At 36.5% G+C, this 25,181-nt stretch overlaps 1 protein-coding gene across 6 annotated transcripts in view; it reads left to right on the top strand.

The window, feature by feature from the left end:
- The window catches only part of EPHA7 (EPH receptor A7), a 165,680-nt gene that overhangs the window by 124,460 nt on the left and 16,039 nt on the right, over window positions 1-25,181 (top strand). For 3 of the 6 annotated variants that reach the window (XR_008449082.1, XM_054062170.1, XM_009556816.2), the window contains exons 7-16: window positions 600-768; window positions 6,335-6,443; window positions 7,139-7,194; window positions 10,631-10,756; window positions 14,775-14,960; window positions 15,526-15,587; window positions 16,611-16,820; window positions 17,852-18,001; window positions 22,648-22,841; window positions 23,949-24,104. Coding sequence is in view for 5 of the 6 variants with exons in the window: in XM_054062170.1 (XP_053918145.1) it covers window positions 600-768; window positions 6,335-6,443; window positions 7,139-7,194; window positions 10,631-10,756; window positions 14,775-14,960; window positions 15,526-15,587; window positions 16,611-16,820; window positions 17,852-18,001; window positions 22,648-22,841; window positions 23,949-24,104 (1,418 nt within the window). In the remaining variant the exon portion in view is untranslated. The remainder of the gene's footprint in view (window positions 1-599; window positions 769-6,334; window positions 6,444-7,138; window positions 7,195-10,630; window positions 10,757-14,774; window positions 14,961-15,525; window positions 15,588-16,610; window positions 16,821-17,851; window positions 18,002-22,647; window positions 22,842-23,948; window positions 24,105-25,181) is intronic. The other 3 variants (XM_054062171.1, XM_054062172.1, XM_009556823.2) reach the window with 2 other exon arrangements.

The raw sequence follows: 25,181 nt of genomic DNA, 5'->3' as shown, positions 1-25,181 counted from the left end.
TATTACTCATAGGGTTTGTAATCTTATAGCTTCAAATTTAGAGGGTGTCATAGTGAGATTCTTTCCCTGTGTTCTTTTTTATGCCATAGAGTCAAAACCTGAAAAAAAGACTGAAAGCCAGAGGAAAAAAAATCAGTGCAAATTGAATTAAGGACCTCAGAATTTGGTGCAAAGTCCAGCCAGTTATACATTGGCAATATGTTTTTTTAAAAGGTGTTCTGATGATAAAAAAACAGATTTCCCTGTTCTTGAATTGTTTAGACCCTGTAGTTTCCCCTGGAAAGCTGTGGTCAAGTTCTTTTCTCACCAAAATTTCACAAAATGGAATCAGAGCCAAAGAAGCAATCATTTTATGTCTGGATGTTTTATGAGTGACAACATGAGCATCCCATTTGAATTTTATGTTTCACTTAGAGCTCCTCATTGCATTGGCGATGTTTTGTAATACTCCACAGAGTATGCTTTATTTTTTATGTTGGGAAATAAAGCATTCAACAAATTGAAATAAACTACCCAGGCCGGCTGTCAGTTACTGATGTGCAACCATGATAAAATCTGACCTGTAAATGTCAATTAATCTTTTGTCTTATTGTTTTCAGGATCAAAGGGAGAGGACCTATTCAACAGTGAAAACCAAGTCCACTTCGGCCTCTATTAATAACCTAAAGCCAGGAACAGTGTACGTTTTCCAGATTCGTGCTTTTACTGCTGCTGGTTATGGAAATTATAGCCCCAGGCTGGATGTTGCCACACTGGAAGAAGCCACAGGTAAAAAATGAGATTTATAGGAAATAAACACTTTCAGTAGAAGGAAGAAAGGAAGAAGTCATAGGCAATGTTATTAAAACTAGAAGGAACGGAATTCTGTGTGAAGGTTGATTTTTGGCATTGTATTTTGAAGGATAAAGTTCAGTTCATTGTTTTACTGTACAACTACAAATTATGCTCTTAAAATTAGCCAGATTTATAACAGATCATGTTCTTTTCCTCTAATGTCCTTCTAAAACAAACTGTAGCTTTCCTCTGTAACTGAGGAGAGGAGGGAAGAGGAGATTACAGCCCACAGAGGCTTCTCCATGTTATTTTTTTCTGTATTTGATTTCCTGAAAAATCTCTTTATAGTTTCGTTTACATGTGTGTCTTGTTTAAGATGTACGTCCATCTTTAGCATCTTCCGAGTTTGTTGGCTAGTTTCACTTTGGTTTAATAAAGCAATAGAGGTCTCAAAGATACTAAGTTTCTTTAAGGCTCATGTAAGAAGTGGGAAACTATGTAAAGAAAGAACAACCTTTCAAAAATCCTCACGATGAAAAGCATGAAGCTGAAGTGCAAACTCTCCCAGTACAGTACACCAGAGAATCTGGCTGTGTCATCTCAGCAAGGCATAACATTTTAGGAGAGCTTGCTTTTTCCTTGGTGCTGAAACTGATAACATGTCCTTTTTTAATCTAAAAATTACACTAGTAACTTTTTACCCACTAATTGTGCAGATATGTGCATGCGTGCTTGAAGAAAATTTTCTACATTGTGGTTCTTAAGAATGAAACTCTTGCACAACTGGCAGACATGAGCCCATTCATGGGAACTGCCCGTGTCCCTGGCAGCTTCACTGCTCTGTTGCAGACTCAAGTTTAGTTACTCGGTTTTGGGTCGCTTGATTCAGGTCAGCCTGCCTGGCAGCAGGTCAGCCAGGTTTGTATTTGAGAATACATAGCCTACAGCTTCAAAAGGTACTGGTGCCAGTTCTGTTCACAGCACTTTTTTCCAGCATATCTAAAGTGCAGATATATACTGTTGCATCTTAATAATTACAGCCAGGTTTCATCTGAACAATTTGTGGGTATTCTTACAACATCATAGTTAGGTCTTAATTCCACCTTAGTACCACACAGAATATGAAAACTATCAATCATGAGTAACACCACATATCTAATAGACATAATTGAAACAGTAATTATCATAATAGCAGCAATAAACTTATTAGTAATATTAGCTCTGTGTCTGATCGCATGCTTTCCCTCCATAGGGTTCTGCTTTATAAAGAATCAGTAGCAGAATCCCCATTTTGCAGAATGGCAACCGGAGCTACAGCCAGAAGTAATTTCTAATTTTGATTAGATTTCTGGAAAAGAAATTAAAAGTCTGTCAAAAGTTTCTGCTAATTATCTAATTTATTGTCTATAGTGGTTTAAAATTAATAGACCAAAATGTTTCCGTAGTTGCCTGATTAGTTTTTTATATACCGAATGTAAGCACACTGGTAGCTGCTAAGATTAGTAAAGATAATTGCAGAGGTAAACAGTCTTGGCTGGAGTTCGGTCAACATTTGTAAGACTAGGAAATCATCACTGACCGTGCTCATGCACCTTTCTTCTGTCTCAGGTGATGAAAAACTGCATATAAACCAGCAACATACTTGGCCAATACATACAGCAGCTTTTTCTCTTGTCAAAGGCCAGCTTGGGGTTTTGACATGCCATGTAAAATGTCCTGCGCTTTCATTAAAGAAAATGTTAAAAGTTAATGTTCCGTGTTAAATGTTCCATTATCCTGAGAGAACATTATAGAATATCATTCCCATCAAGGATAAGCATTCACAATTTTCCATATATGGTTTTCAGAAATAATTAAGATGTTGCTAAAAAGATAGTAAATTCCATTAAAGTCTTCTAGAATTGTTTTACACAAAACTATTTGTCATATTTTATTTATAGTTTTATCGGAACTTGAGGGCTAATCAAATTAGTCTTACATTAACATTTTAAAAGAAGATTTTTATTGGATCACTTTTAGGAAATATACCTCAAGTACTGTATAGGTCAGCAGTAAACCAGTGTTATGCTACAGTTAAGAGGTTTCTTATTATTCCAGTGGATTTCTGAATGCAGCTTTTAAATATGTCAAAGTATTGTAAGAATATATATAGTGAGAGTATAGCTATACACACACACATACAAATATATATGCAAGAAAATAGATTTAGTGATCATCACAGTCAGCTAGTCATGTTGCCTATCCAAATTTCTTCTAGCACTTCGACTGGTTGGCACCTTTTAGTTGATGCTGTCGATTAAGTAGATTTTCGTATTATGCTCCAGTTTCTGAATTGTGATAGAAACTACATGGCCAATTCTCAATATTTATGGAACTATGTCCGTTATGTTAATAGTAACTCATATGTAAACCATGACTATTTTATACCTCTATTTACATATGTCATACAAGTTGGGCATTCCATAGGTGTTTATGTAAAACTTTGAATTTTGTGAAGTGGAAATTCTTTATAAAGGCAGGATATTTCTGTTCTATACAGTGTTTGCCACAGATCAAAGTAGTTAATTCATTGTATTTTTTTGTTGTAATGATTGCTGGTTATTAAAGACACAAACCTCTCAGGAAGAAAATATAAATCCACAGCATATCACCTAGCATAGCACTTAAGCGGTAATTTTATCTTTTGACTCACTGAAGCATTTAAAAGTTATGTCAAATGACTTCTAGCCAGTGGATCTAAAGATCATCCTGGTTTTTTTGTAATTGAGGGGGTTTGCCACTTGTTACAGCTCTCACTGTTAAACTAAAAGGACTCAGCATAACCTGGCATGAAGATATTTTCATTTTTCCTTTTGCAATGAAATGGTTTAAATCAAGAAAGGATGAAGTAATATGCAGATGTAAATTTTTTCCCTAATATCTGAAATAACACTACTCCAAATTTTTATAGAATGTCTAAAGAATAATATTTAAGAAAGTGATGTTTGGTCTACATTAATCCAATTTATCATTAAATCTTTCATGGGACTTAATCAGGAATTCTTTTCTGCAAATCGTACATTTCAGAGTGCTTGCATGAGAAATTGTCACTGGTAGAGCAGCACAGATTTTACAGCTTATCTTCCATTTTTAATCCTCCAGGGTATTTGGATATCCATTCACTACTCCTCCAACATTATACCTAAAAGGTGGTTTCAACTCCTTTAAATTAAGCATTGCCTCGCTTAAACACAGCTTAAGGTAGGGGCAGACTTCCCTGTCCTGATGGTGGATTCCCACCACCATTGTTGTGGCAGCACTAGTGAATGGGTAGCTATGCCATGCATCCCCTGAAAGGATCATCTTCACCCCAAAGGCATCCCTCTGAGGATGCTCTAGCATCTTTGCTTTGGCACAGTGATCATTCCAGAAGCTGGATTCTGATCCACCCTTATGCTAACAGGCTGAGTTCATCACACAGAAAGGAGAAATAGCACAGAGTACGTGAACACACAGAGATGTCTTAGACTGCTGTCACTGAATTCATATGAGGCTGTGCCCACAGTCAGACTTTTTTTTTTTTTTTTTTTGAAAAGTAGTAAAAATACATCATACATTGCATCCCACCTACCTTACCAGCTGCCCAGTGTACCGTGTCCCAAATATTTTCCAACCTGATAACATCCTCGGCTTTCTTCCAGAATGTGCCAGTATCCAAATCTCTGTGGCACTTGCGCAGAGCAACCCACTCACATATGTCAATCTCCATGCACTCCACTTGGCTGCTAGATTAGATGACAGGCTGGGGTGGGTATTTTTTCAAGCCCTTGTTAGATGTGTGCAGCTTTGTACCCTGGCCATTGTGATATGTTGTCTTTTCTTGACTTCCAAGTCAGGTTTGCACTGAAGTTCAAAGAGAGAAGGGAACAATTTTAAGAAATTCTGTATTTTACATATGTTTGACATTCCCATGCTTGGGATTGTCTGCTTTGGTGGCCTGATCATGTTGCAGGAACTGAGTTTAACTACCTAATGCCCTTATACTCTTGCACAACATAGTGACTACTGATTGCCTATAAGTTCCACAAATGGGATGTATGCAGGCCCGTGATAGCATCCAACCAGCCCAGGTATCCCAGAAAGTTATAGACACTCAAAAATAACCATTTGTTCTTTTCAGTTAAAGACTAATATTAACAATGAAATCTTCCTTACCTGCATTAACTAGAACATAGAAAAATTACAGTTTCTTTAGGAAATGAAACTGGGGGAAGGGAGAGGAAATTTCCCCTCAATGCCTAATATTTATATATCTGTGTAGAATAACAAAGGATTTATTATTGGGAGGGGGAGCAGGAAGAAGCAGCTGGTACAGTTCAGTGTCAGTGACAGATAAATCATGTTGATTGGCTCACTTTTTCCAAGACAGAGAAAAAAAAGACTACTTTGTTTGTTTCTATGGGAACCTCTGAGGACAGCAAAAGGAATCTGATTATGTGGAATTCATAAAATCCCCATGTAGACATTCCTGTTCAGTTACCACTACCACCACTACTAGCAGTTATCCATATGAATATACCATCTACAATTTAGTTAATCAGAGTTTCCTTTTTTTTCTGTTTATCTCTCTGCTGATGATTCACACTTTCACAATTCCTTGATCATCATCTGATGTCTCCTCCTTCATTCTCAGTCTCTTGAGCCAGATTCTCACTGTTGCAAATCAGCACAGAGGTTAATAGAGCTGTGCTCATTGAATGTGACTGAGTATTTGGCCACCCTCATTAGATGTCAGGCTAGCAGTGTATGTAACAACCCTTGAAGTTTCTCAAGCTAAGTTTTTACTTCCCCAGTTTACCTTAATGTGACATACATATATTTGCATATATTAATAGCATTGAGTGATAATGTGTGGATATTTTAGCATCTAAATTCCCTGAGGCGTGGAGAATTCAATTTTGTATATGTGGAAGCGCCTTTTCGTTGCTACAGAAAGAAATTATAAGTAATAACAGCGATTTACAATGATTAATAGCAGTAAGAGGTAGAAATATGTTAACTAGGAGATGTATCTTAATTGATAGTGTTTGATCTCAAACATTCTTCTTATAGTGAAGATGCTGTTTCCTTCGGTACCATCAAAGTCATATCAACCGCTTTTAGGGGAGAGGCTAGGAACAGAGCTCTTCAGGGGTTATTCTCCTGCTATCCTCTCTTACAGGGATATCCAGATCTTCCCTTTTAGGAAGGGGTCAACCACTGAGTAAAATAGAAAGCCAGACAGCAGTAGGAGGGGGTGGAAGTGGCTGGTGCTGGCTTTCAGCTAATGGCTATACCTCTTTGACCAAGCTGAATCCATCATAGCTCCTTTTTATTCCCTGTAGATAATCATTAACTCATCCAGCATTTGGATGAATTTCCATTGCAGGCCCTTCTTTACATTAGCTTTATCAATCTCATAGTTTCAGGCAACTGAAAAAGTAAACTAACAGTCTGCAGTTCCTGAAAGCTGCCTTAATTTTTGCAGTTCCTTTGTAGGGAATAATTTTAAACTAATCTCTGCTATGTGCTCTGTTTGTAGCCACAGCTGTTTCCAGTGAACAGAATCCTGTTATTATCATTGCTGTGGTTGCTGTGGCAGGAACCATCATTCTGGTCTTCATGGTGTTTGGATTCATCATCGGGAGAAGGTATTGCACCTTGCATAGTCATAACAACATCTGACTCCACTCTTGTGAACTCCTGAGATATTGTCTAACCTGAGATAGTAATTTGCAAAACTGAAGCAGAAGTAATTTGTAGTAAAGACAATTTTCATTTAAATCTCGCTATCGATTATACAGTTCATCCTCTTACATTGGCAAGACACACTTGAATCAAGATGTTCTTTTTGTCCTATGTAAATGTGCTGGAAAAGGAGTCCCCAGCAGGTTCTTTACCTGTACTCCTCAAAGTCCTTTTTTCTGTTCATTTTTTTTCATGTGGAGGAGTCTGACACTTTATCTGATCAGCCTTTAAATGACTTCACATTCGAGAAAAAGAGGCACAGCAGTAAGTTTAAGAATACTCTCATGTAAAACAGCGTTCTATTTTCAAGTTCTTTAATCTTGTGTTTTATCCATAGAAGCTTTTCACCAGAGCTAGAATTTTCTCTTTAGGACCTGTCCCAACTGGTATTTGATACAAAAGCCTTTTGATTGCAACTGTTCGTGATTCATTTAAAACTCTGCTGTCAAGAGAATTATAGCTGAAACTTTCAAAGGGCCTACAGGAGTTAGGTGCTCAGTACCTGAAAATCCCAGCCTGCAGAACTGATGTTGTCAGGACTTTAGATGTGAGGAAGTAAATCATTATTTACTGCTAAAAGTGGTGTCTTTCTTTTCAGGCATTGTGGCTATAGCAAAGCTGATCAAGAGGGGGATGAAGAACTTTACTTTCATTGTAAGTGTTTTGCTTTTTTTTCCACCTTTCAAAAATTCCCAGCTGCAATAGTATAGACAATACTAAAACTCCATGAAAGACAAGCCATAAGAAATAAAAAAATGCTGTGTAAACAGCAAGTGGGAAGTTAAACACTGTAAATTTGTGACCTACACAAAAAGAATGCAGATTAAAGTCAACATTGGTCACACAGATGGTTTTATTTCTGTACCTGTATATGATATACTGTTATTTTCATTCTGCCTTTTTTTTTTCTTTTGGTTACTTTTTATACATGTTTCACAGCATCCTAATGATCTCTCTGAGGTGCAATATTTGAGAGACCTTTGGCTAAGTGACTATATGATCTTTACCTCAGGCAAACTTCACATTAAGGAAGTGTGGGTCCCTGAATAACCCTAACAATGAAGCTGTTCTACTCAAAAGCTTTTTTTCTGCTACTGTGAATACTTTAGCATCGATATTTACAAATCATACATCCTTGAAAACAGAATATTTAATCTGAAAAGAAAGGTCAGCTACTTCTATACTATTCTCTGTTGTAGAATCGCTTGGCTAGCTAAAAGTAGCACCTAAAACCCTTTTGTTAAAATCACAGCTACCATCTGAATTTATGCTAGAACTCTGGGAAAATTCAATAAAATACATCCTTCTTGGGTTAACGACAATTGAAACTTTATGGGAGAGGAAGGCTTATGCAGGAATAAGTTTCAGTTCTGTGAAAATATTGTATAAAAAACTTTCTTATTTTAACATTTTGTCATTTCAGCTGTAATATCATTTTGACATGAGAAATTAAAAATATTTGGATTTATTTTAGAATCAGTCATTAACTCTGCAATATGGTAAAACTATGTAGCAAATTGATTTTGCCCTGAAAAAATCTTATCAGCTGGTATTTATTTGTGCTTCCTGAGTTTAAGTGTACCAGTACCTAAATATATTTGTTTAAATTCAGTGAGTATTAAACTAAGCAGTGACATCATTGCAGCTTTAGTAGATCAATTCATAATCTGTGCAAGAAAGGTGAAAAATAATAGATAAAAATTGTTTATCATGCACTTTGCATAGATACTTATGAGCTTTGCATCTGTTCAGACATGAAGGAGTTACTGCTTTGACTTTTTAAATACCTATTATGTCCTTGAGGGAAAAGATCAACTATGTATTCTTGTATTTCAGCATATAAACAAAAGCAATGTACTAGCTAAATAATTCCTTTCCTCATATTGATTATCTGTGACATATTTGGTTTCAGTGAAAGTGTAGAGGAATTAATGTGAAATCTTCTTTTAATGATTAACAGTTGATCCAGAAATGGTGAGACTTCATAAGTGCTCGTTTCCCTCATTTTACTTTCGAGAAACCTGGTTATCCAGCAAATGAGTCCAAACAGCATACAGAATCTCTTTAAAATCAAAGTACCAAATATAAGTCACTCTTAGGCAAGCTAGTTTTTCGTTGCCTGTTGATAGAAGGTTTAGTTTAATTTTATTTGGTAACCATACACCGAATGAGACACAACCCATTGCTGTGGTCATCAGCTTGGTCACAGAGCTGTGAATACCAGATTGATGTCCTTTTACTCCATAAGATCTAGACAACCTTCTTCTGTGTTGAGGTACTAGATTGAATTTTCAAAAACATGGGATACAATAAACACTTAAGACACAAACTTACGACTAACCATTTTTAAAGCAGGTTTTAAAGCACTGTATTTAATGAACTATCATTTATTTCGTTTCAGTTCCCCCTCAACTCTCTGTGACCTCAAATTTTAAACTTAAAGATACAAATACAATGCAGGAGTTTAGTCATGCAATTCAGATTTATATTTAGTTTCCTCCTACCATTTTCTTCTAACAATGTCTTCAGATCCAGGCTATTTCATGTTAGTATGCCAGGATAACCTTGGCCTGTCAAAATGTTTTATGAGACCCTGAATAAAGAACTATCAGAGGCCCATTGGAGATTCACAAGGTTACCTCCAATGCAGGCACCTTATCACAAACACAAGAGGATGGCTCCTTCCCCACCTCCCTGCCTGAAAGTACTATTATAAAAGGTTAACATAGTGCTTTCTTCTCATTCCCCTGGTCTTTTTATTGTTTTAAGAAATACATATTTATCATATCAAAAAAATTGTAGCATTATCATTACAACTGGAAGAACATCTATTTAAATACATAATATGACAGATAACATCTGGGCAAAATATCAAATAATTTCTCTGGATGTAAATTCATTACATTGCTCAAACAATTTCTCTATTTTTTCCTTTTAATGAGAGTTTTGAGGATTTTTTTTTCTCAGTTATGCCATCTGAAACATAAATATACATCATTAATAAGTTATTTTTCAATATATTTTAAAATCTAAAATATTTTATGTTCAATTAAAGGCAATCATAAATTATTTATGTTTCATGTTGACTTTTTATCCTATTCTTGTATATCAGGATATCAATTAGCAGAGAACATTCTTGTATTTTCATTTTGCGGTTTAATTCACCGATTTAATTAAAGCTCAGGACTGTAATCCTTGTGAGCCAAATTTATTTCATAAAAATTGCTTGGTTAATAGATTTCCAGGGTTGCTCTACTTTCATCAGACATTTTTACTTTCACCAGAAGGACAAACAATAATTTTCCTGAATCAGCAGCAAAATAAGGGAAAAAACAAAATGTGTGCTACACTATCTGAGTTGCACTAAGTGCTACACCGGAGAAAGAGGGAGCATAAACCAAGTTGCTGCATATTATTAACTTAGGTGCTTGAGAAAGGGAATAATTGTGCCACAGAGCCCACTTTCCCTTCCTGTGGCTTTAAAAGTTGACTGGAAGTGTTTCTCATGTTCGTATTGTAGTGTGAGAAACATAGCTACGGATATAAGCTCCAAGTGCTGTGAATGATTTAGCTTGGCTAATGCCACAGTCTATAAATGTTATTATATTCAATAGCTTAAGCAAATGGAAGTAGTTGGAGTAGCCTTTCAAATCCTGATAGAAGACAAAAATAATATAAAGGAATGCTGCTCACGCAGCCTAGGAAAAGATAATAAGCAGTCCTTACTTGGAAAATGTACTTACACCTCCTCTGCTGTTCTTATACCCCTTCCTCTGCTTTATTTTTACTCTCACTCAACCCTTGTGTTCTATTCCATTAAGCACTATTTAATATTTATTACTTCTTTCACTTTAAAGTGGAGATGCAAGAGCTAATGTTAGTAATTTTTAGAGATGGGATTGTGTACTTGTGTCAGCGTGCTTGCGGATGATGACTAAAACTAAAGTTGTCTCTCAGAGTAGCTCTGACTCAGGCAGTGTGGAAGCAGGTTCGCTCTTCCAAGGAGCACTCTGCATAATGAAATTCCTGGGCTGACTGCACAATAAGTGCCTTTGCTTCATCACAGTCATGCTTTCTTACATCATTACAGTTAAATTTCCAGGCACCAAAACCTACATTGACCCTGAAACCTACGAGGACCCAAATAGAGCTGTCCATCAATTCGCCAAGGAGCTAGATGCCTCTTGTATTAAAATTGAGCGTGTGATTGGTGCAGGTAAGGCTGCCGTGGCTTCTTGATTCAACTGTTCTATTTAGCTGGGATCGAAACTCATACATCATAATGACAGGCAAATAATTATACCTCAAGTATAGGAGAACTTTTTACATTTGCCAGAGTGGTTAAGAGCAACGAAGCTGCACTTGCTTCTAAAATGAAGGAAAAAAAAAAAAAACAAATAGGGAAAAAAACCCACAAAAACCAAATAAGTATATGAAGACTCTTGCTTGACATTGAAAGCTTGTGGGTTTCTAATTTTGTATCTGCTGTTAAAAATGTAATTGGAGGGAGTGGGACAGTTTTGCTGCCTATCAGGCATTAGGCATGAGTGCAAATTCCGCTTGCTTTCTTTTGTAAGAAGGCGTTCTGACCTCTGAATTTTTGTTCGTGTGAGTAAGGAAAACTGGCTGCAGCACAAAATCTTAAATAGAGACTAGGAAAGTCTTTCTTTTGTATAACAAAATCTTCCCTAAGGCTGTTTTTGTTCTACCATTTTTCTTTTTGATATTTTATGAATACAAAAAGTTATTGTTTAACTTCTCATGACTGATTGTAATTGTACCAGCATTACACTGCTTTTCTTCCTCTTGAACTGTCTACCACCTACTTAAGCCATGGTGTTAATGCTCTAAAAAGGCAGTTTCGTTTGTTTGCATTAATAAGATATGTGACATTTTTATTACACTACTCCATGTAGTGAAATTAAGTTTCCGTGGGTAAGAAAAATATCAAATACTTTAGGTTCCTGGAGGAAATGTTCTTTTGCTTTCCTGTTGTTTTATAAAAGTCTTAGCAGAATACTTTTAAAATCACCCTGTAGTTTGGCATGCAATGTAAATTCCATACATTGGTATTATATAAAAAGAGAAGTATCTCTAAAATAGGTTGATTTACCTGTAAAAAGAACTTTACACTCTGAATTCACAGTGCTTCTTGAAAGTAACCTCACTCATGTTGAATCATGTCTTAATCAAGTACTATCATTGAAATTAACAATACTGCTTTAGCAAATTATTCCTTCAGATGAATAAGAGCATAAGAATTCAGCCATTGCTAAGTAGTAATTTTTGTAATGCTAGAATGGCAGCATCTTTTCTAATAAATACACAATATAAAAGAATTAAATTCAAGATTAGCATAGAAAAAGTACTGAGCTTTATCTTTTGCTTTGAGTTGAAAAACTGTTAGCGTAGCAACAGTTCAGAGCACAAAGAAATTTTCAGTTGGACTTTACCGATGCCTTCTGAGAAAAACGCTGAAAACTCTTCAGTTACAAATACAGTGTAAGCCATATTTTCACCGTTACGACAGATTAATTCCAGCGTGTTAATTTTGTTGACTGTATATTAGTTTATTCTTGATTTTAATGAGTATAAAGGATAGCAAAAACCTAAAGTGTGTCAGCAGACATTCTGAAGAAAGTTAACTAGAAGCTCTGTGGTGAAATCATATTATGTCTGTGGTTTAGCTATGGCTTTAACCTATTGATGTGGATAGGAAATAGGAGTGAAATGAAATACAGTCCAAGAACAACAGAATGTTTAAGACCCAAAGAAGCAGCTGAAATGAAAATACAGAATTTCTATTAGGAAGAGCACTAGAAAAGCCACTTAGCAGTCTCAATATCCATCAACAATGATGGCTACGTCAGCTGTTGAGTAGTACCACATCTCTCTCAGACAAACAAGGTGCAAGTATGCTGTGTTCAGTTTGCATGAGGGATATGCCAACATTTTCATTGCTATCCTGCTGCGGCCACCTGTCAGATAGAGAATATGGTGTCCACTATGTCTAGTACTTGTTGTTACACACATCCTTTGTTTCAGCCTTTTCCTTGCTGAGCTAGTGACTGTGCAGCTGTGCAATATTCTCACTCTTGTCCTATTTTCTGGACCCTTTTGGGGCATCATTTCAGCCCAATATACTATTTTCTTGGGAATAAAAGTAGTTCATTGGCTAGCATGCTGTCCCGAAATGCATAACATACAAGTTTAAATTTCTGGTTTGCCTGAGTGTGAGTGATCTGCTTTTGGAAACCAATCAAAATCAGATCACATAATGCTGGAAAGGAATTAAGCCTTAGTGTCTCCTGTGCCAAGTATCCTAATTACCTGGCTCTGAAATATCACACACACACACACACACACACTTATGATCGCTTCTTGGTTTTGCGTGGAACAAATGCCATTTTAGAAGGTAGTGCTGTAGAAAATTGTTATCTTTAGTAAGTTCTTGTGGCTGGGAGCTGTGAGTGAGATGAGTGGTGAATTCATTAATAGTCGTCCGTCTTGCTAATGACGTGAAGGATGAGGTTAAGGCATCAAACTAAGGGCATGAGCCACTAGCTGTTATTTATGCCCCTGCCTCATGGTATTCAAAGCTGTGAGATGGATATTCAGATCATGATTTCAGACAGGAACAGAACTCTGGCCAGTTAGCTCAGGTACAGCAGAAAGTTTACAGAGGTATATGGAGTTGATTTGAGCTAACCTTAATTCAGCTAGTGTAGAACAGAGGGAAAGGAATTTGATTCTGTATGCAGTCATCACCTGTGAGATTCATAAAACCAGCCATGCTGAGTACAGCTTTGCCCAAATAAGTAAGTAGGAAATATTAAGATTTGGCAAAGTTCTACCTTTCTAGCTGGAGAGTAGCGAAGCTGATGCTTTTGTCTTTCCCTAAGCGCTGTTATTGAGGTGACAGGAGAACAGTAGTGTTGGCATGGTGACGGTGTCCAAAACAGAGCTCATTCATTAAGACACTTCAGCATCTACCTCTTCAGGCATTCAGACCCATTTCCAGGCATGCCTTGCTCTCCAGTGCCAGCCAGGTGCCTTGCCAGTGTATATATGCACTTAACTCCTAATCCCACAAGGTTTTTCAGGATCTCAGCCTATGTCCCAAAGGGATTCTCTAGTCAGACTTTCTGTGATAGTCTTTCCTAATTCAATATTTTTTTCAGCACTCACCTTGTAACGTGTCTTGGATATAGGTGTGTCTGCATACTTGCGTATACGTAATAGTTAAGGCATGCCATAGGTATGTGGGAGATAAATTTCTGACTTGATTTGATTTGGAGGAGGGACTTGGATCTATATCTCTCATACTCCAGATAAATTTGCAAACCACCAGGTAACTAAATATTTTTGCAATGAATCTTTCTCTTTTTAAACAAGAGATTTCTTTTTTCCTGGCCACAGAACAGGGGTCTCTCTTTCTCTCTCTGATGACATAAATAATCCTTAAATCTTTCATAATCTCAATAATAGTGAGGTAGATGTATTGCCATTCAGCTCCACATCTTGCATGCTTCCGTGTTCTTTCTTGTCCAATGGAGTCCAATTACTTCTCTCTCCAATGATAGTTGTTGAGGTGGCATTTGTTGCTGCCTGTTGGGCCATTTTTTTTCACGATTCTTCAAGTTCCAATGGTTCGTTTAGAGCCTTTTACAAACTTCCAGTATTTGCTTGTCTTTGTTTAATGTAACAAAAATAGTATGTCACACCTTTCATTTCATAATCTACAAAGTAAATTGTCTTGCTTGAAGGTAATAATGTAGTGCTTCATTTAACACCATAACAATGTTAAAATTAAAAGCAACTCTTAAAGAGCTGCCTCTTGAAGGCAAAAAAAAATTGTATCTAAAGACAGAAAGGAAATAATGTAGAACAGAATGACATTTTCACTTAGAAATGGTATTATTACTTCAGTAATAGTATTTTCTTATTTTTTCATTTCGTATTTCTTCATTTTTTTCTTGTTTTCAAATTATGAACGAGTCTTTTAAAAGATTCAGATAACAGTCCTGTAGATTGACTTAACATGAAGTGTTTACTCCACAAGATACTTAGTCAGCGATTCATTTAAAATACTTGCCTGTACTTTGTGTACTTAAGTAATCCATTTGAAATATGAACATTCATGTTAATTTTAAACATACACTTTGGCATCTATTGGAATTGAGAATATCGATATTATAGTCAGAGTAATTCAGCATTGACCTACTTAATTTTAGGAGAGTTTGGTGAAGTGTGCAGTGGGCGTCTAAAACTTCCTGGCAAGAGAGATGTTGCAGTAGCCATAAAAACTCTGAAAGTTGGCTACACTGAAAAGCAGAGGAGAGATTTCCTATGTGAAGCAAGCATCATGGGACAGTTTGACCACCCCAATGTTGTTCACTTAGAAGGGGTCGTTACCAGAGGTAAGCAGTGACTCAATCTGTCAATCAAATAACAGCATAATGGTAGAAATTACTTCAGCTTATTCATGGTCAAAGATTTAAATTATAAACAGGCTGCACACTCGTAATGGATTTTCTCCTGGTGCGTAACTAACTAAAACAATACTTACTTTATGCTACAACCTGAGGAAAAAAATTAAGATGCATGCATGATTAAAAGATGAAATACTTTAAAATATATTATCTTTCTAGTTTCATTTAGCTCAAAGGCCATGCAGAGAAATAAGTTTTCTCTTGTATTTTCATATTATTTAGAGTGTCATTATTCCAGAGTCCTGTTCACACAGCAGGAATTGGGAGAATAAAATGACATTTTGATTTGTATGGTTTAATTTAGTGAATCATGACCACGTTCCATGCAGACATTTAAGAACTTATTAGAGCTCAGAAACAGTGCTGGAGGCCTCAGAAATGTTCGTTGTCTCAATGATTTAGTCCTCCAAAGGAATATAATGTGTTTTATCAGGAAAAGGCACTCCATTTGTGTTACAGTTTCTCAAACAAAATCTGTCTTTTTCTCTTTCAGGAAAACCAGTCATGATTGTAATAGAATACATGGAGAATGGGGCCTTAGATGCATTTCTTAGGGTGAGTACAAAAATGAAAACATATATAAATGTATTTTAAGTAACATATATTTTCTCACTTTTACAAATATGGTTTTGTTTATGTGCATATCTATGTGTATACATGCATGATATTCATATAATTAAAATGTTTTTCAGGCTGAAAAAGCCTTGACAAGTATCAGCATTTCTTTACATTATTTCAGCAAAACCAGATCAGAAATGAGAGAACCAGGAAGGATTACATGCGATATTTCAGGAAGTTAAGTGACTTAATGTGGTGTAGACATGGCTGTTTTTATTATTGCCACCTGCTGGAGTTAAAACCACTGATACCTGAAGTCCAGTCTTCTGCCTTTGAGAAGCAGAATTTTATTGTGTCAATATGGTGGAAACCAGCAGACAAAAATCGCTGAATTAATTATGGAATTTTAAGAAAAGAACAAAAGAAAAAAAAGAAATGCAAGTTCACAAAAATTTAGCATCTTTTGAATGTGTTCTGAACTAGCCAGTTTTGACTCCGTAACTGGAGTACAAGACAGCATGAGACAATGTGTAATCACTATAGAGAACAGAAAGATTTTATACTTGTTTGATAAACTCCAAGCTATGAATAAAAGTATCACTATCTAGGGTTCTGAAAGGAGATGGTTCTTATTTTCTTGATACATATAGCTGTGCCGAGAGATGAAAAGCATAGAGGCTAATGATGAAAAGCATAGAGGCAAACAATGAAGAAGATAGAGCCAAACTAAAAAGAGCTGCACGTCAGGTAAACTCTCTTAGAAAGACATCCGAGGACTTAGACAGACATGTCCAGTAATCAGCAAGTTTTACTCGTAGTACATTAATTGCTTACACATTTCTTAACTGGATGTACTTTATCTCTGAACAGAATAAAACTTGTGTTTGAAGTGAGTTTCTTCGCCCCGGGATGAATTGCCACAGAAGTAGTAAATAAGTAGAAAACAAACACTGTAAAACTAATTTTTCTTTCTCTTCTCAGCTATACTAACAAGAATCACTGCTCCTTTCTCCCTTCCAGAAACATGATGGGCAATTTACTGTCATTCAGCTAGTGGGAATGTTGAGAGGAATTGCTGCTGGAATGAGATATTTGGCTGATATGGGATACGTACACAGGGATCTTGCAGCACGCAATATTCTTGTCAACAGCAACCTTGTTTGTAAAGTGTCAGACTTTGGCCTTTCCAGAGTTATAGAAGATGATCCAGAGGCTGTCTACACCACTACTGTAAGAGAAATCAATAGATTTTCATAGTTTTTAGATGTGTTTTTTAAGAAGCTGCATATCTTCTGGAGACTATAGATTTAGAGAAAGACATTAATTGCTTGAGAAATGATAACAAGTCAAAAGTAAAAGAGTCTATTTAAGGGCTGATATTTTTGTAAGAACACACATTCTTTGTTTGGTAAAGTTCTAAAAATTTTGCAGAGTATCTTTATTCCATCTTCATGACTTTCTGTTTGAAAAAATATGAAAGTTGAGAATTTGAATAATCTCATGTACTATGAGTCAATTCAAATATTTGTAGACTATTGCTATTTTTCAGCCTAGATTTTATCTCACCGAAAAGTTGACTAGCTTGAGGCTAGACTGTGGCAAAACTCAACTTCTCTGTTTTCCCTTGCTTTTGGGTGGGACACTTTTCTTAAATAGACATTCATCGAGCACACTGTGTTCTTTATTCTTTTGTTGAGCCAGCTCCCTTTTCCCACCTGTAGGGCCTCACTGTACCTGTTTTCTCATGCTGAGGGGAAGAGAGGCCCCTGGAATCTGCTCCAACAGGTGCAGGGATCCAGGAAACCTCACTGGCATTTGCAGCTGTCACTCTTGCCACTGGGCTGCACATGGGATCCTGGTTTAAAAATGTCAGACTGATTTTAGAGGAGCTGTATGAAAATGCAATGGGATTTATATGTACAGGATGGGATTCTCCTCATCTAGGTTCAGCCTGTCATGAGTTTAATAGGTAGTGTAAATCAGACATCTAAGCAGCCCCTTAAAATCAATGGAGAGATGGGCATTGCCGGAGATGCATCCAACTGAGCTTAGACAGGTGTCTAAGTTTCTATAGTCCAAGTGTTTTGAGAGCCTAGACTTCCTTAGACTCCTTTGAAAATTGTGCAATCAGGCGACTGTAGCAGATGATTTAAATGCTGCTTTTGATGTTGTTGGAAATAATTATAAATGCACCCTACAGAAAATGATATTGAAATTTTGTGAAGAAAAAAGAAACCTTTCTTATTTTCTTTTTTTTATAGGGTGGAAAAATTCCAGTGAGATGGACAGCTCCCGAGGCCATCCAGTACCGCAAATTTACATCAGCCAGCGATGTGTGGAGTTATGGAATAGTTATGTGGGAAGTAATGTCTTATGGAGAACGGCCTTACTGGGACATGTCAAATCAAGATGTAGGTTATACTTAGTCCATTTGTGAGTGTGTGTAAGTGGGCATGTGTGTATCTGAAAAACAAAAAATACATATTATAAATATATACATATATGTTTCATTATACATACATAAAATACTGATTTAGAAATAAGATTTATTAAAATACTGTAGTGTTCTCACAAAATGGAAAAGTTACAGAGCTTTCACTTTCTACCTAAATCTCTAGATTGTTCTTCCAGTGTGGATGTTGTAGGTTTGTGTCCCAAGTATCAAGTAAAATTGGAACATCGAAAATAGTAATATGTGTGCTTCACTTCATTACACTTAAACACAGGAAGAATTATTTCTTTTTTCCAATAAAAAAATATTCTGAAGTTCATAACCTCAGAGCAATGATAAATGACTTGAAAAACATTTTTGAAAATCTGAGTGGGAGTTAAATGACCTCCTTTGGCTTTTTCAAGTTCATTATGCTGATTTAACAGTACCCTTGTTTGCATAAATTATGACCCAGAGCAACAGTTCAGCAATAATAGAGCAGATGGGTTTTAATCATGACTTCTGACAAGAGTATCTATTAATATAGAAAGAAAACAGGAAAAAGCCATGCAAGTGAAAAAGATGTAAGAAAAGAGTATCAGTTGCAGTTCTTCAGGTCAGGTGCTTGAGTGGGGTGGTGGTATTATTATTATTATTATTATTATTATTATTATTATTATTATTATTATTATATTTGTTATTGAATGATCGATATCAAAGTTGAAAAAAGATAAAAGTGTAAGTGATGAGTCAGTTTGGCACAGTGCAAAGTTGTTAATATTTGACAGGTCTCAGTGTCAAAGATTTCATGGACTGTCAAAATATGGGCAAACAAGTCCTTGGGGCAGAGAAAGAGAAATATTTACATTCCCTAGACACTCAATAGATTTTTCATTTCTTTTGACACCTTCCTTCTGTACTAGATTCAAACATAAAGAAGTCTGACAGGAATGTAAGATGCCTCAGAGGCAAACCTTACCTATCTTTCAGGGAACAATAAGGAAAAAACTTTTAAATAGGGGAGAAATTTAGAGATCTTCATACTTCTTGTTGGATTTTGAAGAGTAGTCTCTCTATTGATAACTGCAAGCAAAGCACATGTGTGAACCATTTTCATAAAGCAACTAATTACCACTTCTTGCTGTTTCATCTCTTTTTAGCCTCTTGCATAATAACTTGCAATAGAACATATTTAAAAGATGTATCGATTACTTGGTAAAATAATTTCAAATATTCTTGTATGCTGTGACCTTCAAGCATGTCCTAAAACATACCTTCCAAAATATACAACATATCCTACCAATCCCATAGATAAATTTATGATGCAAAAATTTAAAATCATCTAACGATTAATTATTTATTCACCTTCAAAGTCAGAAATGGCAGTATTTAACTGGGATAAAAAATGCTAAATGTGTCTAATCTAATTTACAAATACACTCAGGCAGTTTATGTGTCTTAAGTGTGCCATTTTGCCTAAAAGTGAATGTGGGTGTAGTCATACACCAGACCAGGTCTAAAAAATACGTCTCCTTGACATTGTACCTTTAGATGACGTTTCTTTAATTCTGCCCCTCTTCCTTTTAAGTCATTGTTTTAGATTAATAGAGGATATACATTTGTATTGTGGTATCTTTTTAATCAAACGTCTTCCTTCTAGCAGTGACCTGGTGCTAGGGTGCACCAGATAAACACTTATCCTACAAGCTCCTCACAGAGTCACAGTGGGCACAGATGATACACAGAGTTCCTCCCAACTTTTCTGAGTGTTGGGCTACCCTCAGCTTAATCTTTGCTGGTAACAGTAGTCTTCCAACTGCTGCACTGTACCCTATTCCCCTGTTAGACTGCTGGCATTTACCATTTCTTACATTCCTTTGGTTACTGACCCTAGGGCAGATCAGTTCTTTAGAAAAGGGCAAGAGTTTGGCTTACAGATTTTTTTCTTTGCTGTACTCCTGGATTTATTACCATTATTATGAGTATTAATTTGTAACATATACCCAGAAGCAGAGAGATAACATAACATCATCCAGTTACTCATATTTAATAATTCTTTGTTGGCAATCAGTATATACAATGAACAGACCTAAACCTCTTCTAATCTGCTTTACATCCTCAGATAGCCTGGTTATGATGAAAGCATAGCTGACTTTTAACAATATTGCCTTTTTTTTGCAGCAGAAGCAAAATTTGGAAAACAAATTGTGGGAAGTGTAAATAATATAAATCAATTCTATTAGTAAGAACTCCAGCTGTGCCCTCTTTGTAACTTTGCTTATTTAAAAAAAACCAAAAAACAAATACAATTTCCTGCATCTGTTTCATTATCTCTGAGTACTGATTTTTGGATTCCCACCCATACCTTTCTTAGCAGAGTAGACACTTATAGTACCCCTCAAAGTGCCCAAGATTTGTATAAACGTTTTTTAAAAACAAGCAAAAAAACCCCAAAAACCTCTACTTACGAACATTATCAATATTTTAGATTTTTTTTTTTTTCAATGTATTGGATATTTCCAGCAGAGCCATCTGGCTAATTCTAGCTAATTCATTTTTTCTTATTTCCCAGTTCCATCCTTCTTGGTCAGAATATATATATCAAAGAAGCTGATTCTGCACTATCCCCAAAGCCTGTTAAAAATAATATCACCTTGGTTTCCACCTGTCTTCAGGTTTCTTTGCAGATTGTAGTGAATGTGGAAAAGTCCTGTTCACAATCCTTTCATTCATGCTTTCACTATCCCTTCCAATATTGGATATAGTCTTATCTAGATGGTTTGCCAGTTTTAAGAGTCTAAGATATTTTGGTGGTTCTGTTGGTGGTGTTATCTGCTTTTACATTTTCCATTGATTGTCTCTGCATTCTGACCTCTTAAGCCACTGCTTGCTTTGTAGTAACCATATGTAGCATGGGCAAAGGATTGAATACCTTTTAACTTTGAGAAGATCAGAAATGTCTGTATTGCCTTTCATAACACACCAGTTGTCCTATACACACTGTAGCTTATTTTTAACTTATTCCAGTGCTACTTTTAAGCATAAGGAGCTATTCTTTTGTTTTTCTTATTAATAGCGATCTAAAAGATCTTTAATTTTACCTAATGTTTTCTTTCCTATATAGTATTTTTAATCCAATTTCACTGGTCTGCAGAAAGCCTCTCTCCCCACCCTGTCTGCCAGATAACCTCACTGTCTCCAAAAGGTCACCACACTCGTTCTTCAAGGTGTGGATGTTACTGCAGGAATTGAATATTTCTCAGTCATTTTTAAGTATTACAACAGTACTGACATTCTAAATGTACAGATAGAAAGCTGAGGCCCAGGGAGATGAGGCAACTTTCCTGAGATCAGAAGGACTTTCTGTGACACAAAACTGCAGTAAGTGCCCTACCACTGGACCGTGCCTCCTCTCTTCAAAAAACTTCTTTTCTGCAAAAGATTTTAATACAATCATGGATTTCAAACAGCTTTTTGAAGGTCATTTTGTATTCTTTGCAGTTTTGTCTACTCTGCAGTCCACTGCTTTTGAATTTTCTCACGCAACCTGTGGAATATTTTTTATCCAAGGTTATTATTTTCACCAAACCCTGGATATTTACCAACTTTATTTATCATACCAGATCTGCTTCCTAGAGCTACATCCAGAACAACTTCTGATCTTGCTTTCTGTACAAACCAAGGGAGAAGACACTCGTATGCACTACCCTTCAGAAGCAAACACCCTTCCTTAGCAATTCTAACACTGCTATGTCAGTCAATGTCAGTATATTTGAAATCCCCTATGAACAAAGTTTTAGCCCTTTTCCACAACCCTTTCTTATCTGCCATGCTTCCTGATGTGCTTTCTTATCCTGCCCTCAAGCTTTACATCAGTTTCCTGTGATTTTACTTTACCCATTTTTATTTTTTACTTAAATCCAAATGGACTTGGCTAAGGAAGTCAACGGGTGGGTGTAATTCTTGATTCAGACATTTATGCTCCCCTTTGATCATATCACTATCTAGCAGCATCTCTCATTAAATCTAACTTTCTCTTTAGGTGATATATTTAAATACCATTCATCCAGGACTTCCTCTCTCATGTGGCACATTTCTGCTACTTTATCATTAATGTAATATGGCTAGACATAGAATACAACTTTTTTCCCCAACAATTTCTGTCTGGTAAATATTTTTCTTGGATCCTTTTATAATCTCTCCAGGCTTTTTATATTTCATATGTGCATATACAGATCCCTATCCATTTACAAGTCAGTTCCTACTACCACACACTCTTTCATAAAGGCCTTGGGGCAAGTAATAATGCTTTCTGAAATAACTCCATTTATCAATCTATCTGTTGCTCCCATGGTGAATTTAATTATTGTTCCCTGCTGCTCACTTGACTAGGTAATACAGCTATGTTCTGCACATATAGAACAATATGCCTAATAAGCCTAAAGTCAGGAAAAATATTCGAAAACATGAAGACTAGAGTCAAAACAAGTCTCATATTTTTGCAACAGCGATGGCAAATTGTAGTTTATTGAATTTTTTTTCTTCTTTTATTTCTTGAACTAGGTAGCAATATATTCTTCTTAAATATCCCTTGATGAAAAAATGATTAACTATGTTGGCTACTAGGTTATAAAAGCAATCGAAGAAGGCTATCGTTTGCCAGCACCCATGGATTGCCCAGCAGGACTGCACCAGCTGATGCTAGATTGTTGGCAGAAAGAACGTGGTGAAAGGCCAAAGTTTGAACAGATAGTTGGTATTCTGGACAAAATGATTAGAAACCCAAATAGCTTGAAAACTCCACTGGGAACCTGTAGCAGGTAAGAAAAGCTGTAGTGTGTGTTCATATGATGGTACGCATGGTTAGGTTCTGTGTGTTCTGCTTGGTGGCTGGTTCCTGTTCACACTTAGTCCATATGTCTTTCAGTTTCTCCTTCCTCCTGTTCCCTGTTCTTTCCTTCCCTCATTTACATCTTTTTTTACCATGCTGAACAAAGTCAAAAAGCACTTTCTTAAGAAGTAACCAAAATAAAGAAAGTAAACATCATGGAACTAACACACTTCTCAGCAAACTACTGCCTGCTTACTGCTTACTTTCCACGCTCTCACCACTAGCAGTCTTTGCTTTCCTTCTTTCTTAAAATGATGAAGTCTAGTGGGCAAGGATCATCATTTACTGTAGTTTTATATCATGCATCCCTTGCCCTAGGAACTGCTACAGTAGAAATACAAATTAATACTCATACTTGGCCAATGTACTTTGACATTGCTACACTCTAGATTTTTATCTTTCATTTTCTGGCTTTAACTCCTTCTAGTGATTACATCTCATTATGTTTCATGGTGTAGCTTTTAATGGCTTCTTCATACATTTCAGGTGAATTATTTAATCATGGTAATCTTTTGATGCACTAGCTAGATCACTGCACTAGTAAATCAGCTGGCCTGCGTTCTGCTCCCAGTTCTCCTACTGACTGATTTGCTGTGTGACCTTAAACAACTTACTTTGTGTCTCTGCTCTTTACTTGTCTCTGTTTTGTCCCATCCAATTGAATAATGGGAATAGCTTCTACTTTGTTTTCTACAATGCTTAAAAGAATAGCATCTTTATTTTCTCAGCAACTTCAGTTGCAGCTGCTGTCATGCTAGGTAATAAGGATGATTTTCTGTTGGTAATAGCCCACTAGGCTGATTTTGCTCACTCTGACCTTTCATCCTTTATGTCAAAAAGCTTAGGAAATACATATTGTGAGCTATAGAGTAGTCAAGAGCTATTTGCAAAATGATCTGAATTGTGTATAAAAGCCTACTACTTTCTACTCAACATTTTTAATATCCCAAACTTATTTGACTCTCACCTTGCTGAATACTCCCTGATGTTTTACTCTCTTTGGAAACAACTTACTTTCCTTTTTCCTTCTCCGTAGACCAATTAGCCCTCTTCTGGACCAGAACACTCCCGATTTTACCACTTTCTGCTCCGTAGGCGAATGGTTACAAGCTATTAAGATGGAAAGATATAAGGATAATTTCACAGCAGCAGGCTACAACTCTCTTGAATCAGTTGCCAGGATGACTATTGAGTAAGTTAGTACTGGGCATGTTTAACTTGCATTTAGGGAATTTCTAGGTAAAACAATACACAATGTTCAATTCCAAAACTTTACCCCGAGTATAAACATGGCACTTGGGGTTAAGCCAGCTGGTTTAGCAGCTGGTAATGTTCTACTAGAGCATCCTGTGAAAGGGTAATACCCTGCTACTTATGTGTGGCATCACTTTTTTCTCTGCTTTTGAGACCAACTGAAATAACACCAAGGGGCTAGAATTTGAGGGAGAATGTGACCTATGTCAAAATGTGTAAGTATAGGTAAAGAACCACTTTGCCTCCACTACCTAATTGGTGCCTTTTTCCAGACATGTACTAGGAAGATGTGGAATTATCTTCTAATTGGCTGGGAGCTGTCTATATCCTGCAACAAAAGACTTTGCATCAGGATAAAAGTCCATAGAAGCAAAACAATTTTCTGAAGGCAAGCATGGCCTGTATAGGTGCGGCCATCTTAAACAGGTCTTCTTGGCAGTCTGCAAACAGCATTCTTGTCCAGATGATTGCCAAACACATGTAATTCCTCTTACAGAGAGCAGTGTTTTTCTAAACAAGTTTCTAAACAATATCCTCGAGTTTGCAATGCTACTGTTATCTGCTGGGTGTCACCAGGGTACTCAGCCTATAGCTTGGGAACTGTCATCAGAGCCCACAACCTTCTACTAGGTCAGTACTGCTAGCAGCAGTGGAATTGAAGCAGCTGCTCCTCTTTCATTTGCATGATGGTATGGGTCAATATGCAGAGATTCTATAGCCATCTCTTCAGGAAGCAGAATGTGATCCCCAAAATCTTATACATAACTTTGTCCTGAAAGCCACCAGAAGTGTTGTACAAGAGAAGTGTCTCTGTATTTGGGTGCCCTTAAAAGCCACAATAAAAGATTGTCATAGTGCAAAACATACTGGCCTCGTTCTCAGATGTGGAGACACACATAGTGTAATTACATGACATTTGCCATGTAATTGCACTCCTAGCTGAGAAGCTGAACAGCGCTTGTATGAACTTCACAGTACTCAGCTGAGGTTCCAGTGTAGTTTTCACGTCAGAAAC

The sequence above is a fragment of the Cuculus canorus genome, chromosome 3, assembly GCF_017976375.1.
Source record: "Cuculus canorus isolate bCucCan1 chromosome 3, bCucCan1.pri, whole genome shotgun sequence".
Classification (NCBI taxonomy): domain Eukaryota; kingdom Metazoa; phylum Chordata; class Aves; order Cuculiformes; family Cuculidae; genus Cuculus; species Cuculus canorus.
This window is presented reverse-complemented; position numbering and strand designations above follow the sequence as displayed.